Source organism: Gossypium hirsutum, chromosome D12 (genome assembly GCF_007990345.1).
Source record: "Gossypium hirsutum isolate 1008001.06 chromosome D12, Gossypium_hirsutum_v2.1, whole genome shotgun sequence".
Classification (NCBI taxonomy): domain Eukaryota; kingdom Viridiplantae; phylum Streptophyta; class Magnoliopsida; order Malvales; family Malvaceae; genus Gossypium; species Gossypium hirsutum.
The window spans coordinates 38,215,001-38,231,361 of NC_053448.1; the positions used below are offsets into that span (position 1 = coordinate 38,215,001).

A 16,361-nucleotide genomic window follows, 5' to 3' on the forward strand; every position below is an offset into this window, starting at 1 on the left:
ATTTACCAAATTAGACAAGTTAATCTAGTTTATCTCTCGATCTCACCGGCTAACCTGGGAGTAACGAATAGATGCTCAACAAGATTACCTATTGGTCTCACTTGCCTAGATTTTCTCTTAAGGGCGTCAATCCTAAGTTTTTAGGTTTGTTCAATTTAGTCCAATTTATTACGATTTAGTCCCTTACTAAAAAATTAGCTTACCCACATCTCTATCAATCAACCCCCTTAAGGTTTAGTTACTCATGATAAAAACTAAGTGAACAAACAATAAATAAGGAAACATGGCAGCCATTAACATTAAGGTCAACAAGAAAATGAAAGTTTGGATTTTTAACCTAGAAAACTTAAAAGAAAAGTAAAGACAAGTTTCTAACAACCAAATAATAAAGATGATGTTTTTAACAGATGAAAATAAAAGAAACTGAAAGAGCATTAGCATAAAGAGTTTAATGTCATTACAACTAAAGGAGAGGTACTAAAGGTGCAAATAAACCCTAACTACAATAATAACTAACTTAACAAACTTAAGAAATGGAAATAACAAGAAGAAAATGCAGAGAAAATGAAGCTACAGCTATGGAAAAAGATAGAAAATGATAAAACCTAGAAATGATGAAGAGAAACCTAAAAGAAAAACTAAAGAAAACTATCAAAACTATGCCTAATGCTCTTATTCTCTCTCCTCAGCCAAAATTGGTTGTTTTAGTAGCAAATTCTGACCTACAATTGTTGACCAAAAAGCCTTAAACATGTATTTCTGATTGGTGCTTCAATTGGAAAAGGCTACCCATGGTGTCATTTTTTTTGTCTCCTCACGATATCGATATCGCGATACCTAGGTATAGATGTCGTGATATCATCGACAATTTTAAAATGGGGGATCCTTAAGGTGTTAGGTATCGCGATACCACTGTAGGTGGTCTCCGTTCTCTTTATTTCAACACTATTTAGGTTATCGTGATTTTTAGGCTTTGATATTCTGATACCCCTTCCTTTAATGATGTTCTCGCTCGAATTCGACCACCAACACGTTCCTACAACACTCAATCAATTGTTAGGGTCCCCAATGGCACAATTGGCCAATTTGGGTCTCAAAATGAGTAAAAGGAGGCATTCACACTTATTTAATTGCAAAAACTAAAATTAAGCTAAACTACTAAAAAGACATTTTAATTGCTTAAAAAAAGCTCGTTAAGTGACACGAGGAGCCTAATTTGAAATATCAAATTACAGTAGATGAAACTCCCCCACACTTAAGTTTTTGTTTGTCCTCAGGCAAACATTCAAAACATGCAAAAAGAGATGACCCTTGAATAATGAATTTATTTGACAGTTGATGAATGAGCATGCACTATGTACCAAGTCTTGTTATTGTACAACTCAAAATTGATGCATTGCAAACTCAGAGTTTTGAGAGTAAATTGTTTTAGTTCAAGAAATTACAGAGCAAACAGAAGTAGAGGTAGTTTAAGAAAACCAAATTTTACACATTATTCTATCACAATAAGACAATAAAACATGATGTATCTATGTATGAAAGAAATCAACTTATTCATTTTCAATAAGTTTCTACAAGTTTCGGTTTGTAAATGAAGACGCTAAGGTCACATAGGGCTTAGTGGCTTGTAATGTTCTGAAGTTTAGGTTGGTATGGATTCAAAGAAAGGTAAGCTCAAAACGGTTCAAGCACTATGAACATTATAGCACATCAGTCCTTCAACGTTGCAACGAAGAGCTCCCGTAGTCGTGACGTTGACCTGGCATTTTGCAAACTTTATAATTTGGTCCTAATCCAACTTTGGGTTAGCAAAAGAGCTTTTGTAAGCTTAATTGAGACTCGAAAATGATTCTTTATCCTACTATACAAATTTTATACTTGTATTTAAATGTTTTAATGTTCTCAAATTGAATATAAACAATCATAGTTGCTCCGACAACAAATGTGACATTCTATAGCTCGGACCCGGTGATCGAGTCGAGTATGAGATGTTACATGCCAAGTGTTTGAGTAAATGCTCTCAAAATATTCTATTACTCTAGAAAGAATACAAATATGGGTGAGCATTCGATCGAGTCGAGTCAAATTGAGTAAACAAATTTTAAGTTAGTCGAGTTTACGAATCTTATTTTAAAAATCAAACTCAATTTGAATTTTTTCGATTCAAATCGAATCGAGTCAAAAAATTTTGAGTCAACTCGACTCGAGTTAATGAATCCTGTTATTTATACTCAATGTCATGTTTACATGGACCGATTATTTAATTAATAGAAGAAGTACAAGATTATTTAACTACATACATGGACCGATTATTTAATTAGTAGAAGAAGTACAAGAATATTTAACTACATAAACAATATAATGGTTTTGCCTTTTAACTTAATGGGTAAACATTTATCAAAACGACGTAGTTTTGCCTTTTCTTATTCGAATTTTTAGATAACTCAAATTATGTAATTCATATTCGAGTTAAACCGAAAATTTTAATTTTTTATTCGAGTTGATATGAATAAATTGATTAACTCGAATAACTTGAACTGTTTAATTCAAAATTTGAATTTTTTATCGAATTTTTCAAATCGAGTCGAATTTTGCTCACCCCTAATTACAAATGAAGGGGAAGTCCTCTATTTATAGTTGAGCTCCCCCCAAACTAATGATACAGATTGGGTTACATCAACCGTTGAGATTAAAACCTATCTATAATTGAGATTCTTAAGGGATTGACTCAATCCTTTAAGATTACAAAATCAAATCTTTTCAGATTACATATATTCAAAAATTACTTCCATATTTACCAAGGTAGTCCTAACTTTCCATAAGTGCTTCGCCGGACCACCAAGGCTTCAAGTAGATAGGATTTGTCACTTGTTCTTTGAATAGGACCAGTTCAAGTGGGTCAAACAAGCCTCATTTAATAGATTGACCTCTATGGGATGCTATTTGTGCAATGGTCACGGGCTTTGAACCGCAGCACTTGTTCAAGCTTGAAAGACATCTTGATATTCAAGAGAGTTTAAACAAAATATTAAATACGAAAAATAAGTTTAAACAAAACAAATTATACCTCTATAAAATACAAACCAAGCTTAGACTCTCATGTTTAAACTTGATACTGGATTCAACTTGTTTTTAAGTTTATAATATCTTTTTCTTTTCTTTTGTAACACCTCGATTCTCGACCCTATAGTTGAGTCCAAGTCACAAGGTGCCACTTTCATTGTCTGAGCAACTACAACCAATCATACTCAATCCAACGCCATTATACATTTAATATAAGTAAATTATGCATATAATACAATACGTTATCAATTTCGGGTATTATACAAGCTTACGAAAGCTCTTTTTCTAACTTGGATTTGAAATGGGACCAAATTGTAAAAATTTCAAAATATCGGGTTGACGTCATAACATCAGGGAGTTCCTTGTCGTGATGCAACATACTGAGTAGGCCTTGTCGTAGCGTTCAATACTCAGCATCGTGCCATGGCATGACAACTTTGTCATGTCACAATGTCGAACGTATGTCGTCGCAACAAAACCAAGTTGCGATGCCACAGCGCGACGCCGAGTATTGAACGTTGTGACGAGACCTACTGAGCATGTTGTGTCACAACATCAACCTAACGTTTTGAAATTTTTACAATTTGATCTCATTTCATACCCAAGTTAAAAAAAGAGCTTCCATAAGTTCATATAAAACCTGAAATTGATAACGTATTTTAAGCATAATTCACTTATATTAAATGCATGATGACGTTAAATCGATTATCATAGCTCCAGCAACGAATATGACACCTTGTGACTCGAACCCGACAATAGGGTTGAGAATCAAGGTTTACATCTTTTATGTATTGCATAATTTATACCATATATATAAAATAAATTATACTATAATTGTAATTATTAAAAATATATTAAATGTTTTTTTATTTTTTTTAGGATAGGCATTAAGTTTATATATCTAAAGTGGTAAATAAAAAATATAAAAAATTACTAAATATTAAATAAAAATAATGCAATTTTCAAAATAAAGAAAAAAACAACATTAACGTTAGCTAATTCAAGATATTAATACCAACCCAACACCGATCCAAAAAAATTCAGCCCATGTTTTGCAAAATAAAAATAGATTCATATAAGACGATCTGAAATTTAATTTAAAATTGTATATCTTTGGGTATCCAAATGTTTAAAAGGTTTCTAGTCACACCACCAGATTTGATCCCTTTCTTCTTTCCCAACTCAATAGGAATTAACAATGAGTTCAACACAAGCTTAACACAATCCTCAAATTCTTAAGCAACAATGACACATTCACTAAAAAACCAAAGCAGCTGTCCCAAATGCAGAGAATCATCTGTTGCTGGAATGTCCTGAACAAAAATCTGGTTTGGTCACTTTAAACACCCATCCAATCAGTTTCATGCTCTATCTTCAGACTATTGGATGCCGTCTCCTGTAAATTTGCCCACATCAATAAGATGCAAGTCAGTTTGTAGTCATATTTTACAGGGTTAATGTACCATTCAATGTTCAGTTTGGTACTTGAGTTTTTTCAATTTGATATTTCGAGTTTTTCTTTATCCCATTTAAGTACTTGAATTTGGCTTCGATGTTCAATTTGGCACCTGATTTTTTTCTATCCCAATTAAGCACCTATAATTTTTTACTTGAGAACACGTGTTAGATATTCATTGTACCATATGATATCATTTGGTTTGGGTACCAAATTGAAAATTGAGGACAAACTCAAGTCCCAAATTGGGAACCCAAAATACTTGGTATCAAATTGAACCTTGAAGCCAAACTCAAGTACCAAATGGTATAAGGTTAAATCACTATTTGGGGCCTGAACTTAGCAACTTTTCCCACATTGGGGCCTGGATTGTTTTTTTTGTTCAAGTTAGGCCTTGAATTTGACAACTGTTCCCACATTGGGGCTTGAACCTTTTATTTGTCCAAGTTTGTTCCCACATTTCAAGGACTAACTTGGACCAAAGAAAAAGTTCCAGCCCCCATATGAAAACAATTGCCTAGTTTAGGGCCTCACTAGGACAAAAAAAATTCCAGGCCCAAATATGGGGAAAATTGCCAAGTTCATGCCTCAAAAAGTGATTTAACCCAATGGTATATTAACCCTATTTTACAAGTCATCCTAAACAAATTATCTACAACATTAAAGACCAGTAAAGATCGGATTTGAGAATATAGAAAGAGAGTACAAAAAGAAATCACCTCTTGGGTCGGATTCGGTCTTCTTCATAGTCCATCACTCCACCAGGTTCAGAGTAGATCTCCTCAATCCCTCGAAAGTCAAGGTCGGCCTGCTTACAGTGTGTAACTTCTGCCACAACGTAAGTAAGCCACATCGACCAACATATCTTGATATTGAATGAGTGAAGTTTATGGCATGCTATGTAATTATATATGCATATTTGCAAGAATTAAAAGGACTCGCTTTCCTAGCATCACCCCCTCCTCATATATATATCAATATTTAAGGGGACCATGCTTTTTAATAGTCCAACACTGAATTACAGCAAAAACGCAAACAGGAAAACTAGATTCAACCGACCTTGACGGCAACTGACTTCTTTACTTCTTCCACCTTATCTTCAACATCCTTCCGATGCTTCTTGTCCAACTCGCTCATTGTATCAGCCCATTTTATCTTCTCTTGAATTGAGATGAGTAAGTTGTCTGATGTGCCCAACCTAGGTTCTCATCCATGGACAGATGTTAGATATATAACATGATATTGATCAAATTTAACATTGCATTACCATCAAGCCTACTTAAACTAGCTAGCTTTATTTGACAAAGCCAAAAGCAAATATAACATAAGACAGTAAAAAGTATCAATAAAGACTTCAGCATGAACAGAGACCTTAATGGCATGCCTTACTAGAACTAGAGATTTACCAGTTTGATAGTGTTTGTATCATGCTCCCAAGTTGTCCTGGCCTCAAATCCCTCCCAGCAGCAAATTGGACCTTCCATAACAAATATTAGGAACTTGAATAAGCAACAAATGAAAAGAGAAAAGCCTTGAAGGGTGAGGACTCATACCTCAAAACATCTTCGCAGCTGATCCAGCTTTCCTCTGACTATACCCTAACAAGTAGAGAAAGAATGAACAATCAGCACGCTTTCAGTTTAACAGTGGTACAATTTGCTTCCCTTAAAAGTCAACCCTCCTTAAAAAAGCACATGGCATGTATTGAATGAAATCAAAGCATCAAATCCACAAGGCTGATCCAGACTTCCAGAGTAAGTCTCTGGATTTAAAAGGAATAAAGAATCATGCTAGGGAACTACCTACCGCATATATGCATTCATTGATGATAAAATCTTCAAGTTCACGGACATTTGTGACATCTAACTCCAGCATTAGTTGATCATACGGTAGGACCTGGAGGAGGTATGTTATAAAAGTGAACATACTTGATGCAATCAACATGAAAAACTTACAGAATAATTATCATGCAAAGATTTCTCATGAACATACAATTACATGTCATTCAATTCGGGAGAATAACAGAATTCAGATAAAAAAAGTGTTAAACATTTTGCAGGCGATTCTAGAGAACTTGTTCCATCGTGTCATTAAGTCAATTATATGAAAGTGGCATGATACTATAACCACTAACAGGACCAGAAAATAGCATATTTAGATCTGCCAATGCCTCATATCTCAGAGAATACCTTGTTTGTCTCTGCAAGTGTAAGGACAGTCAATTGCTTTAGCTTGAGAACTTGATCGGGGAGCAGTTGAGGAAGACTACCACTATTACCTAGTTATACAGTTTAAACAGCTAAAGTTAATCACATTATGCTGAGTAAAAGAAAAATAAGAACAATCAAAACTGAGAAATATATCAAGTAGCTTAGTTAGGTAAAAGGAATCCTAATGCTTACTGTGCCTGGAACAATAAACATCAGAGACAAACACTGTTAGACTCAAGATACTAGCAACAATGAAGAGAGAGAATATGGAAAGGGTTAAAAATGGCCAAATCACTAAGCTGGACAATTGATATTTAAATGTAATGCCTTGTAAATTAGCAGTCCTTGAAATTTCCATTTGGATAATCACATGAGTGTAAATAATTACCTTAACAATATTAGCCGAACAACAGTTTACATATTATGATTATTCTCAGTAGCTCTATATTCACAATTATCATGAATTTCACAGAAAGTTGCCACAAGTAAAAACAAAAGTTAAATCCTTAACAATTACAAGAGGCAAAACATCTCGAACTGACCACTTTTCATGTTTAAATTCAACCACCAAGGAAAATAACACATTCAGACTCCTTATTGTTCAATAAAAGTCTTCACACACACAGAAGCAACAAATATTTACTACTAATAATCATCAAATTTTCTCAAAAGAAAAACTTATGGTACAAAAAGGAAATAAGTGTATTAAATTCAGGTTCCAGCTTACTCTTGTAATCACTCCATGTGCCATGTGCAAACAACCGAAGCAACTCAAGGTAAACTGAGTTTTCAGTTCCTTCAAGCTGCAAAGGTACATTGATTTCAAATAATTATAAGTAAACTAATAAATGACACCAAAAAAAGAAAATAAGAACTGATCATCAAGAAAACGAAAACTAAAACAACATATATAGAAAAAAGCAACAAGCTAATAGAAGACTAATCATTTAATTGCTAGGACAGTGCAACCCGCTTTTATGATTTATATACATAAATTCGCCATAAATCTGGTAAAGCTAAGCCAAATTTGAACATCACAGACTAATGAACAACCCCAACAATCATCATTAATGAAAATAATAGGAAAACAGTAAACCACTTTGCCAGAATTCCTTCTTCTTCTTCTTCTTTTTTTTTATTAAACAAAAGAATCCCTCAAATGTCAAACCTAATTTACTTGAAGGTATTCCTCTACTATGTATAAAAATTCAAACAGCTAAAACAAAGTAAAAGTCAGGAAAACAGTGTACAAATATATCAATCTCAAAATTCAGTTTCCTTGGTTTTCACTCAATTTCTTCATCAGCCAAACAGGGTGCTACTATGGCCGGTATCTATTGAACAGTAAGCAAACTATTTATACAACAAGGATAAACTAATTACGGCCTTGATTTCTTAGATTTAAGGGAAAAATAAATAGAGAATGGAACAGGTTCTAACCTCAGCGACTGTAGGCACGGCAAGGATCTCGGAGAAGGCGAAGAGTGAAGCATGGGACGTCGCTTCGACAATTACGGCGCCAATAGCTGAACCAACTTGAGCTGACGCTTTCTTCACAAAGTGATCGATTAACTCTGCTTGTTTTTGCTCGATATCCATCCTCAAAATATTAAACCCCTCAAATCACACACGGGAGGGGGGCAAAAGCAAAAAAAAAAAAACCTTCAAATAAGATGATTGAAGAATGTTCTTGGAAAAAATTACAGAGAAAAGAAAAGAAGAAAACTAGGGTTTGGTACTGGGAATGGTGAATCCAACGAGGGGAAATTAAATTATAGAGTTTAAATAAAACAAAAATACTGCAAATTTTGTGGAATTTGAGAGATTTTCATTTGTTTTAGAATTAGAGAATTTAGTTTAGGGACATAAAGAAGCCCCCGCTTTAGCTTCTTTTTCTGGGTTTTGGTCTCTTTATTGACTGTGTTTTTATATGATAAAAAAATTAATTTAACAATTACTATTTTTTAATTAAAAAACTTATAAAATGATTATTTAAAATTTTTTATTTAAATTATTAAATTATTCAAAAGTTTTATTTAAGTGAATGTTAAATTTCTTTTATTAAAAAAGTTCAATTAATAAGTTTAAATGATAATTCGTATCATAGATTAATACAAATTGATGAATAAAAAATCATATATTAAATTCAAGTAGATCTAATTTTAATATCAAATATCAAAAAAATTATTTAAATTTTGATAACAATATTTAAAATTTCTTTATAAAAAAAACAATACTATAAAAGAGGATGAGAATAATAATATTTTTTTAATTTTTTAAAATTAAATCATCCTAACATAAATTTATTAATAATTTATTTTTCTTCTTAGAGAAAAAAGAGAGTGAAAATTGCTGACGTTTTCTGTATTGGCAACTTTCGGCAGAAAAAATCACAGGTGTCATGAGGCTTTGACATTTAAGGGTTGAGATAAAACCATATATTAAAATAATTCATTGGATGCATTTATGAAGCGCACAATAATATTTTTTAATTTATATATAAATAAAAAGAATAGTATTGTTTTAGGGTAAAAAGTTTTTTATAACTTCAGTGGATTCTAATTTGTATGTATTTTCGGTTACGGATAAATTTGAGATACAAGAATAAATAAGTAACTTAGGCATGGTATAAGACCTAATAACATATTTTAACATAAAAAGCTACGCATAGAGAAACTCAAAAAATAAGTCAAATTGATATTTTCTTTAAATATATGACGTGATGAGGTGTTGACTATCACGTGAAAATCTCATATTTTAACATAATTTTCGAATTTCAATAAAATTTTTAAATTTAAATATTTATGTATCTATTAAACCAGATTAAGCCCGCTCTCCGTTAATGAAATTTGCTTGGACCCAACAACCCACCGACCGAACCATCAAATGTTTACTGGTTAATAAGCCCAACTAAAACTTTTAGTACTAGCCTGGCACAAATTTAAAACAGAGGTTAAATTCTAATTTTGGTGTTCCTAGTATACTATAATTTGAAAAGAAAAACAATTATCTTTAATTAACATAATTTTTTTTGGGTGAATTACAATAACGAGGCAAAACCCAAACAACCAATGTAACTAGCGTAACTTGAATTCAGGCCACATCTGGAACGACGAATACCCTTAATCATCAAGCCATCACATAGGGTTCAATTAACATAATTTTATCTTCTTATTTTTAGTAGGTAATTCGAATTGTTAATGCTTTAGCAACTAACAGTTTTTACAATTTAGATTAACTACTAACCTTATAAAATTATAAACACTCAATGATAACAAATTAAAGTATCGGAACTAAAATCAAAAAATTAATATAATATAAGAACCAAAATCAGAATTTGGGGATTTTACCAAAAAAAGCCCATTTTTTTATTAATTACCGAAATGGGTCAACTACTTAATTATTTACCGGATTGGTCTATTTTCCTCGAAATCGCTACCACGTCAGCGCGATGTCAGGGTACGCGTCAGGACATCGCTGTCACGTCAGCGCGATGTGCTGAGGCCAATGGTCAAATATTTGACCGTTGCCCCCCCCCAACGGTAAAAAAAACTATAAATACCCCCACCCCTTTTTATTTTTTCACAAACAAATCCTCTCTCATATTTCCTCTCAATTTTCTCTCAATTTCCTTCCAAAATTCTCATAAATCCATAATTAATATCAATTTACTCTCAATTTCATTCCAAAAATCTCTCAAAGCCATATTTAATTTCAATTTGCTCTCAATTTCCTTTTTTAAAATAGTTTTAATTTTTTTATATTTTTATAAATGGTAAAAATTTTTACGATTTCATCAATGGCCGGATCATTGACTCGTCTTGATAGGCATCACATATCGGTGGAACAAATGGAAATGGTAAGTGTTAAATTTAATTTTTAAATATTATTTAAGAATTTTTTATTTATGCTTTTTTAGATAATTATTAATTTATTATTTGTTATAAAAGTCTGTAGATCGGGTATTGGAATGCAATATCCGAAACATGCATAGTCCTCCATCACCGTTGGTAGAGAACTACCTGCGGGAAGCGGGTTTTTGACACGTGGTGACGGTAGGCTGGGGATGCAAGTTGTACCCGAAACTAATTAGTGCATTGATCGAGAGGTGGAGACCCGAGACGCACACATTCCATCTTCCATGTGGAGAGTGCACTATCACTCTAGAATATGTGAGTCTGCAATTGGGATTGCCGATCGACGGGAAGCCAGTCACCGGGACTGCTCAATCTAGCAATTGGGAGGCAGTGTGCTACGAGCTTTTGGGCGCTATTCCGGATAAAATGGATGGAGGTAAGATCGAGATGGGCTGGTTATGTGACACATTCCTTGATCCGGATGAAGATTCAACCGAAATTGAAAGAATCCGATATGCTTGGGCATACATTCTTCAAATAATTGGAGGTTATCTGATGCCCGACACGTCACGGAGCCGCGTACATTTAAGATGGCTCTTGAAAATCGTAGATTTTAGAGAAGCCGGTGAATTTAGTTGGGGGTCTGCCGTCTTGGCAACGTTGTATCGGGAGATGTGCAGGGCGACGCGACCGAGGAGAGCGAAAATCGGAGGTTGCCTGTCACTACTGCAGTTATGGGCACGGTTTCGCTTTCCATTTCTACGTCATCGAGTGGACCACCCATATACATTCTCACTCATAACGAGGTAAATTTTATATTAGATTTTACAATTATTATGTATATTTTTAAAAATAAAAGTATGCTAAAAATTTATTTAATTAGGTGGAACCATCCGGCAAGTCATGCTCAATTACCTACTGAACTTGAAGATATATGGCTTCTATTGGACCAACGGTCGGAAGCACAAGTAAGTATTATTGCAAATAGATATTTTGTATTTAGTATTTAGTATTTAGTATTATGTATATAACTAATATTTCTATCATGTTCATATAGTTTCAATGGACACCATATGAGGATCCGGCAATTCGGGCAGTAATTCCGGAAGAGTTCTTACAAAATCCGAACGCTTGCTAGGTCAAAGTCGTGCTGATCAACTTCGCAACCGTGGAGCCGCACTAGACAGACAGAGTGTTACGACAGTTTGGATGTAGACAACCGATTCCCGTGGACCTTGAGGAGTTTGACGATTACCACAAAATTGACATTCGGCTATTAGGTACGGAATGGCCTTTGTACTGGTCCGGGTACATAGAAATGTGGGAAAATCTCGGGAACCAATCATCATTCCAGAGTTAGCGTGCGTTCCAGAATACATGCCATGGTTTAGGATCCATGGCAAGCCGTATTTACTGACGCCAGAGGAGAGGCAGCGGCAAATACGTGTCAGAAGGGAAAGGCGCGGGCCTCTAAATCCAAGACGACAAGACGAACAATGTAGCCCCTCAACGAGGCCCAGACATTTACCCGGCTCATCATCAGCAGTCATGCAATCACCGGGCCCAACGAGAGCACCGAGACATTCACCCAACACGACAATTCAACCGATGATACCCACTCAACCGCCTTTTCAGACGATGCCAGGTGCGTTTCCTATCCCTTATATGTATCCTAACCCTTATATGTATCCTTTTCCGAGTCCTATAGCAGGTTGGAGCCAAATGTCCGGTTCACCTCCATTTCCTGTTACGCCAAGTGGGCTGCCGATGTATAGGCCAGCAGGGCACGAGAGATCGCAAGAGGGGCCGTTGGGGAGCTCTCCTTTTTACCAATCTCCAGCAACGTATGGGTTTCAAACACCCTCGCCCTTCGTGATGCAAACACCTCCACATACACTATTCTTCGAAGGTGGATCATCGTCCCAAGTCCGACAACCAGATGCCGTACCGGAAGAACCAGAATCCCCGCCGGAGAAACAACAACCATCGTCGGAAGCTAGAGAAAGGAGGAATCCAGCGCGTAACCGTCGATGGCCGCCATGTGGCACTGAATCCCCCGGGCATAGACATTGATTGCCGTATTTAAAATTATTTGTATAAATATTTTTAATATTTTGAAGTTTGTTTGATGTAATAAAATAGAAGTTTTATTGATGTAAAAAAATTTTTAAATTTTTTTGAGTTATTTTGATATTATTTGATGTAATAAAATAGAAGTTTTATTGATGTAATAAAAATTTAAATTTTTTTGAGTTATTTTGATATTATTTGATGTAATAAAATAGAAGTTTATTTGATGTAATAAAATAGAAGTTTATATGATGTAATAAAATAGAAGTTTTATTGATGTAATAAAAATTTAAATTTTTTTGAGTTATTTTGATATTATTTGATGTAATAAAATATAAGTTTATTTGATGTAATAAAATAGATGTTTATATGATGTAATAAAATAGAAGTTTATTTGATGTGATAAAAATTGAAAACCCTAACCTAATTAAGTTGAAAACCGTAACCTAATTAAATTAAAAACCCTAACCTAATTAAGTTGAAAACCCTAACCTATTTAAGTTGAAAACCTTAACTTATTTAAGTTGAAAACCCTAACCTAATTAAGTTGAAAACCCAAAACCCTAACCTAATTAAATTGAAAACCCTAACCTAATTAAATTGAAAACCCTAACCTATTTAAGTTGAAAACCCTAACATAATTAAGTTGAAAACCCTAACCTAATTAAGTTGAAAACCCTAACCTAATTAAATTAAAAACCGTAACCTAATTAAGTTGAAAACCCTAACCTAATTCTAACCTAATTAAGTTGAAAACCCTAACCTAATTAAGTTGAAAACCCCAACCTAATTAAGTTGAAAACCCTAACCTAATTAACTTAAAAACCCTAACCTATTTAAGTTGAAAACCCTAACCTAATTAAGTTGAAAACCCTAACCTAATTAACTTAAAAACCCTAACCTAATTAAATTAAAAACCCTAACCTATTTAAGTTGAAAACCCTAACCTAATTAAATTAAAAACCCTAACCTATTTAAGTTGAAAACCTTAACCTAATTAAGTTGAAAACCCTAACCCTAAACTTAAAAACCCTAATAATTTGTCATTCACATAATGTTAGATTTGGAAAATGTTTTCACTGATACTAACAATTAATAATTTTATATAATTTGACAATTACTACAATTTTTCGGATAATAATTTGTCATTCACATAATGTTAGATTTGGAAAAAAAATTTCACTCGTACTATCCCCTAACCTAATTTTTTATAATTTGAAATATTTACCAACCATTAATACAATTTATCAATTAATAATTTCACAAACTTAATTTTTTTACAATTACATTCAACTATTGCGATTAGGGCATGATCGACTTGTATGGCCTGAATTCCTACACCATTCGCACAACTTCATTTGACTGGCTCTTTCTCGGATATCCATATTGTTACGTATTCTAGTCGAGCAAGGTCGACCCTTTGGTTTGTGACGTAATTCTCTATCCGGTAATAGCTTAAAAGGAGCAAGAGATACGGGCGGCCACCTATGTTCATCTGGGACCGGTGGGAAAACATGTCTCCAGGTGTTGTACATGTTTTATAATTTGTACACTTCGTCCACATAACTCATCGGATCCAGACGGAGATTCTGACAAGCTGAAATAACATGAGCGCATGGATAACGAAATGCATCAAACATCCCACAGTCACAAGTCCTATTTCGCAAGTGTACATGATATTGCCCGCCTACAACACCTTGGTGCGGTCTGTCAAACTCTGTCGCGCGAAACCATAAATTGTCTCGATCGTGACACACTGTGTACATGGTGTTTGCCATCGCCTTGGCCTTGTTAATTTCTCAAACTACCTTACTGCACCATACATAGCCTCCCTGCATCTGGCCTGCATAACTTGTTGCTCGCTTTGGAAATAGCGCCGCCAAACGAAAATATGTCTCTCGCGCAACCGATGTTATCGGTAGATGGCGCATTCCTTTGAGAACAGAATTTATGCATTCAGCCAGGTTCGATGTCATATGGCCATATCGTAGGCCGTTGTCGTATGCTTGTGCCCTCTGTTCGAAACGTATGTTGCAAAGGTAGTCCGCCCCTTCTGCGTTAATTGAATGTAAAATGGCCAACATCTCGTGAAAACGATCTTTATTTATTTCATACCCTGCCAATATAAGATCATAGCGAATAACTTACACCACTTCTACCAATAAAACTAATTCAGATTGACAAACATAATAACACATATATAGACTAAATACACATGTTGGTCACTTGTCGTCGTTCGCTCTTAGATGGATATTGCGTGTAGTAATTCGAAGCAATGTGTCTTAGGTAATATCTATGGTGTGTGCGCTGCCATAAGCTTCCCTGTCGATCAAATGCAGCTAGTATACCGGCGCCCCAATCTGAAATAACACAGATATCAAGTTGGGGGCACACATGCCTCCTTAACCTAGAGAGAAAGAAACCCCAGTCATCAAACGACTCCCTCGGTGTTATTGCAAATGCAATTGGAAGAATTCTCCTACCGCCATCCTGTGCCACTGCAAGCAATAGCCGATGAGTATACCTACCGAACATAAAGGTACCGTCAATTTGTACCAACGGCTTGCAGTACGGAAATGCGTCTTGACATTGCTTAAAGGTCCAAAAAAGGCGTTTGAACACTTTACATCCACGTAGCAATCGGCCGTTGTAGTACGCATATTCCGTTTCAAGGTCTGTGATGGCACTTGGGACGTATCTCTCTAGTACTTGACACCACTGCCATATTTTATTATACGAGGCGTCCCACCCACTATGCATCTTCTCCAACGCCTTTTGCTTAGCTGTCCAAGCCTTACGGTAAGAGGAAGTGTACCCCATTTGGCTACGGATACTGGCAATTAACACCGACACTAAAGTCCTAGGATCTGCTCTTACCGTGGGCAGTATCAAGCTAGCTAACATAGCTGAATCCATCTTGGGATGATCTTGTGAAACACCTATTAACAGAGTACATTAAATAATGCAACATTACATAATAAAAGTATTATTCATATATCGTCAATACTGTACCTGCAGCACATGTATGTGGACCTTTGTACTTTTTTATCTCCCACAACCCTGTCCTTTTCCTTAACGAGGCGTAGATTTTCCATGAACATGTGTCGTCTTGCACCTCACACTTCGCCTCAAACTTATCAGATTTGGATTTAACGACGTGGTAATTAATGTCGTTTTTGATGCTATGTTGTTTCAAAGCACCAATAAAACTATCCTTGTTGATAAACTGATTACCAACTTCAAATTCAGCAGAATCTACCCCCCGAACTTGTACGATCACGCAACCGGTGTGGTAGATCTGGAAACTCTAATGCATCATCTGCAAAGAGATCGACATTATGCATGTGGGCCAGATGTGAGTATACTCTGAATCGTGGATTTTCTTCTTCGTCTGAACTCCTTTCAGCATCTTCAGGTTCTGTTGGAATAGGCTCCGGTTCAGAAAATAAGCCAACTTCTGCACCATCTGGCCCGGGCTCTCGAGGTGGATCCACATCGGACTCATCTTCTAACCCACAATCATCTGCAGCGTACGAAGTCCCTTCACCGGTTGACGTCGTAGGGAGTATGTCATCCCTTCTTCGGGGCATTTGATAACGTCCCCAATTGAGTGTAGATTGCCACCCACTAGAACTTGATGCCGTTCCCCAGTACGTATTTCCAGCATCAGACGTCGAGCCATCAACGTACATGTCCTATCCACCA

General features: G+C 35.2%; 1 protein-coding gene across 3 annotated transcripts; it reads right to left on the reverse strand.

Moving 5' to 3' along the window:
• Positions 1–4,149: 4,149 nt before the first annotated feature.
• Positions 4,150–8,649, reverse strand: LOC107945562 (COP9 signalosome complex subunit 7). 3 transcript variants are annotated; one of them, XM_016879615.2, is made up of 9 exons: positions 8,170–8,649; positions 7,457–7,532; positions 6,709–6,797; positions 6,326–6,415; positions 6,073–6,117; positions 5,926–5,996; positions 5,579–5,717; positions 5,239–5,327; positions 4,150–4,459 (listed from the first exon to the last, which is right to left on the reverse strand). In XM_016879615.2, the coding sequence occupies exons 1-9, from the start codon at positions 8,326–8,328 to the stop codon at positions 4,438–4,440; spliced, it is 780 nt and encodes a 259-aa protein (XP_016735104.2). In that variant the 5' UTR covers positions 8,329–8,649; the 3' UTR covers positions 4,150–4,437. The 3 variants fall into 3 exon arrangements, with proteins under 3 accessions (XP_016735104.2, XP_016735106.2, XP_016735105.2); XM_016879617.2 differs by having other exon boundaries at positions 5,239–5,344; positions 8,170–8,633; XM_016879616.2 differs by having other exon boundaries at positions 5,239–5,347; positions 8,170–8,632.
• Between the last annotated feature and the right edge of the window lie 7,712 nt (positions 8,650–16,361).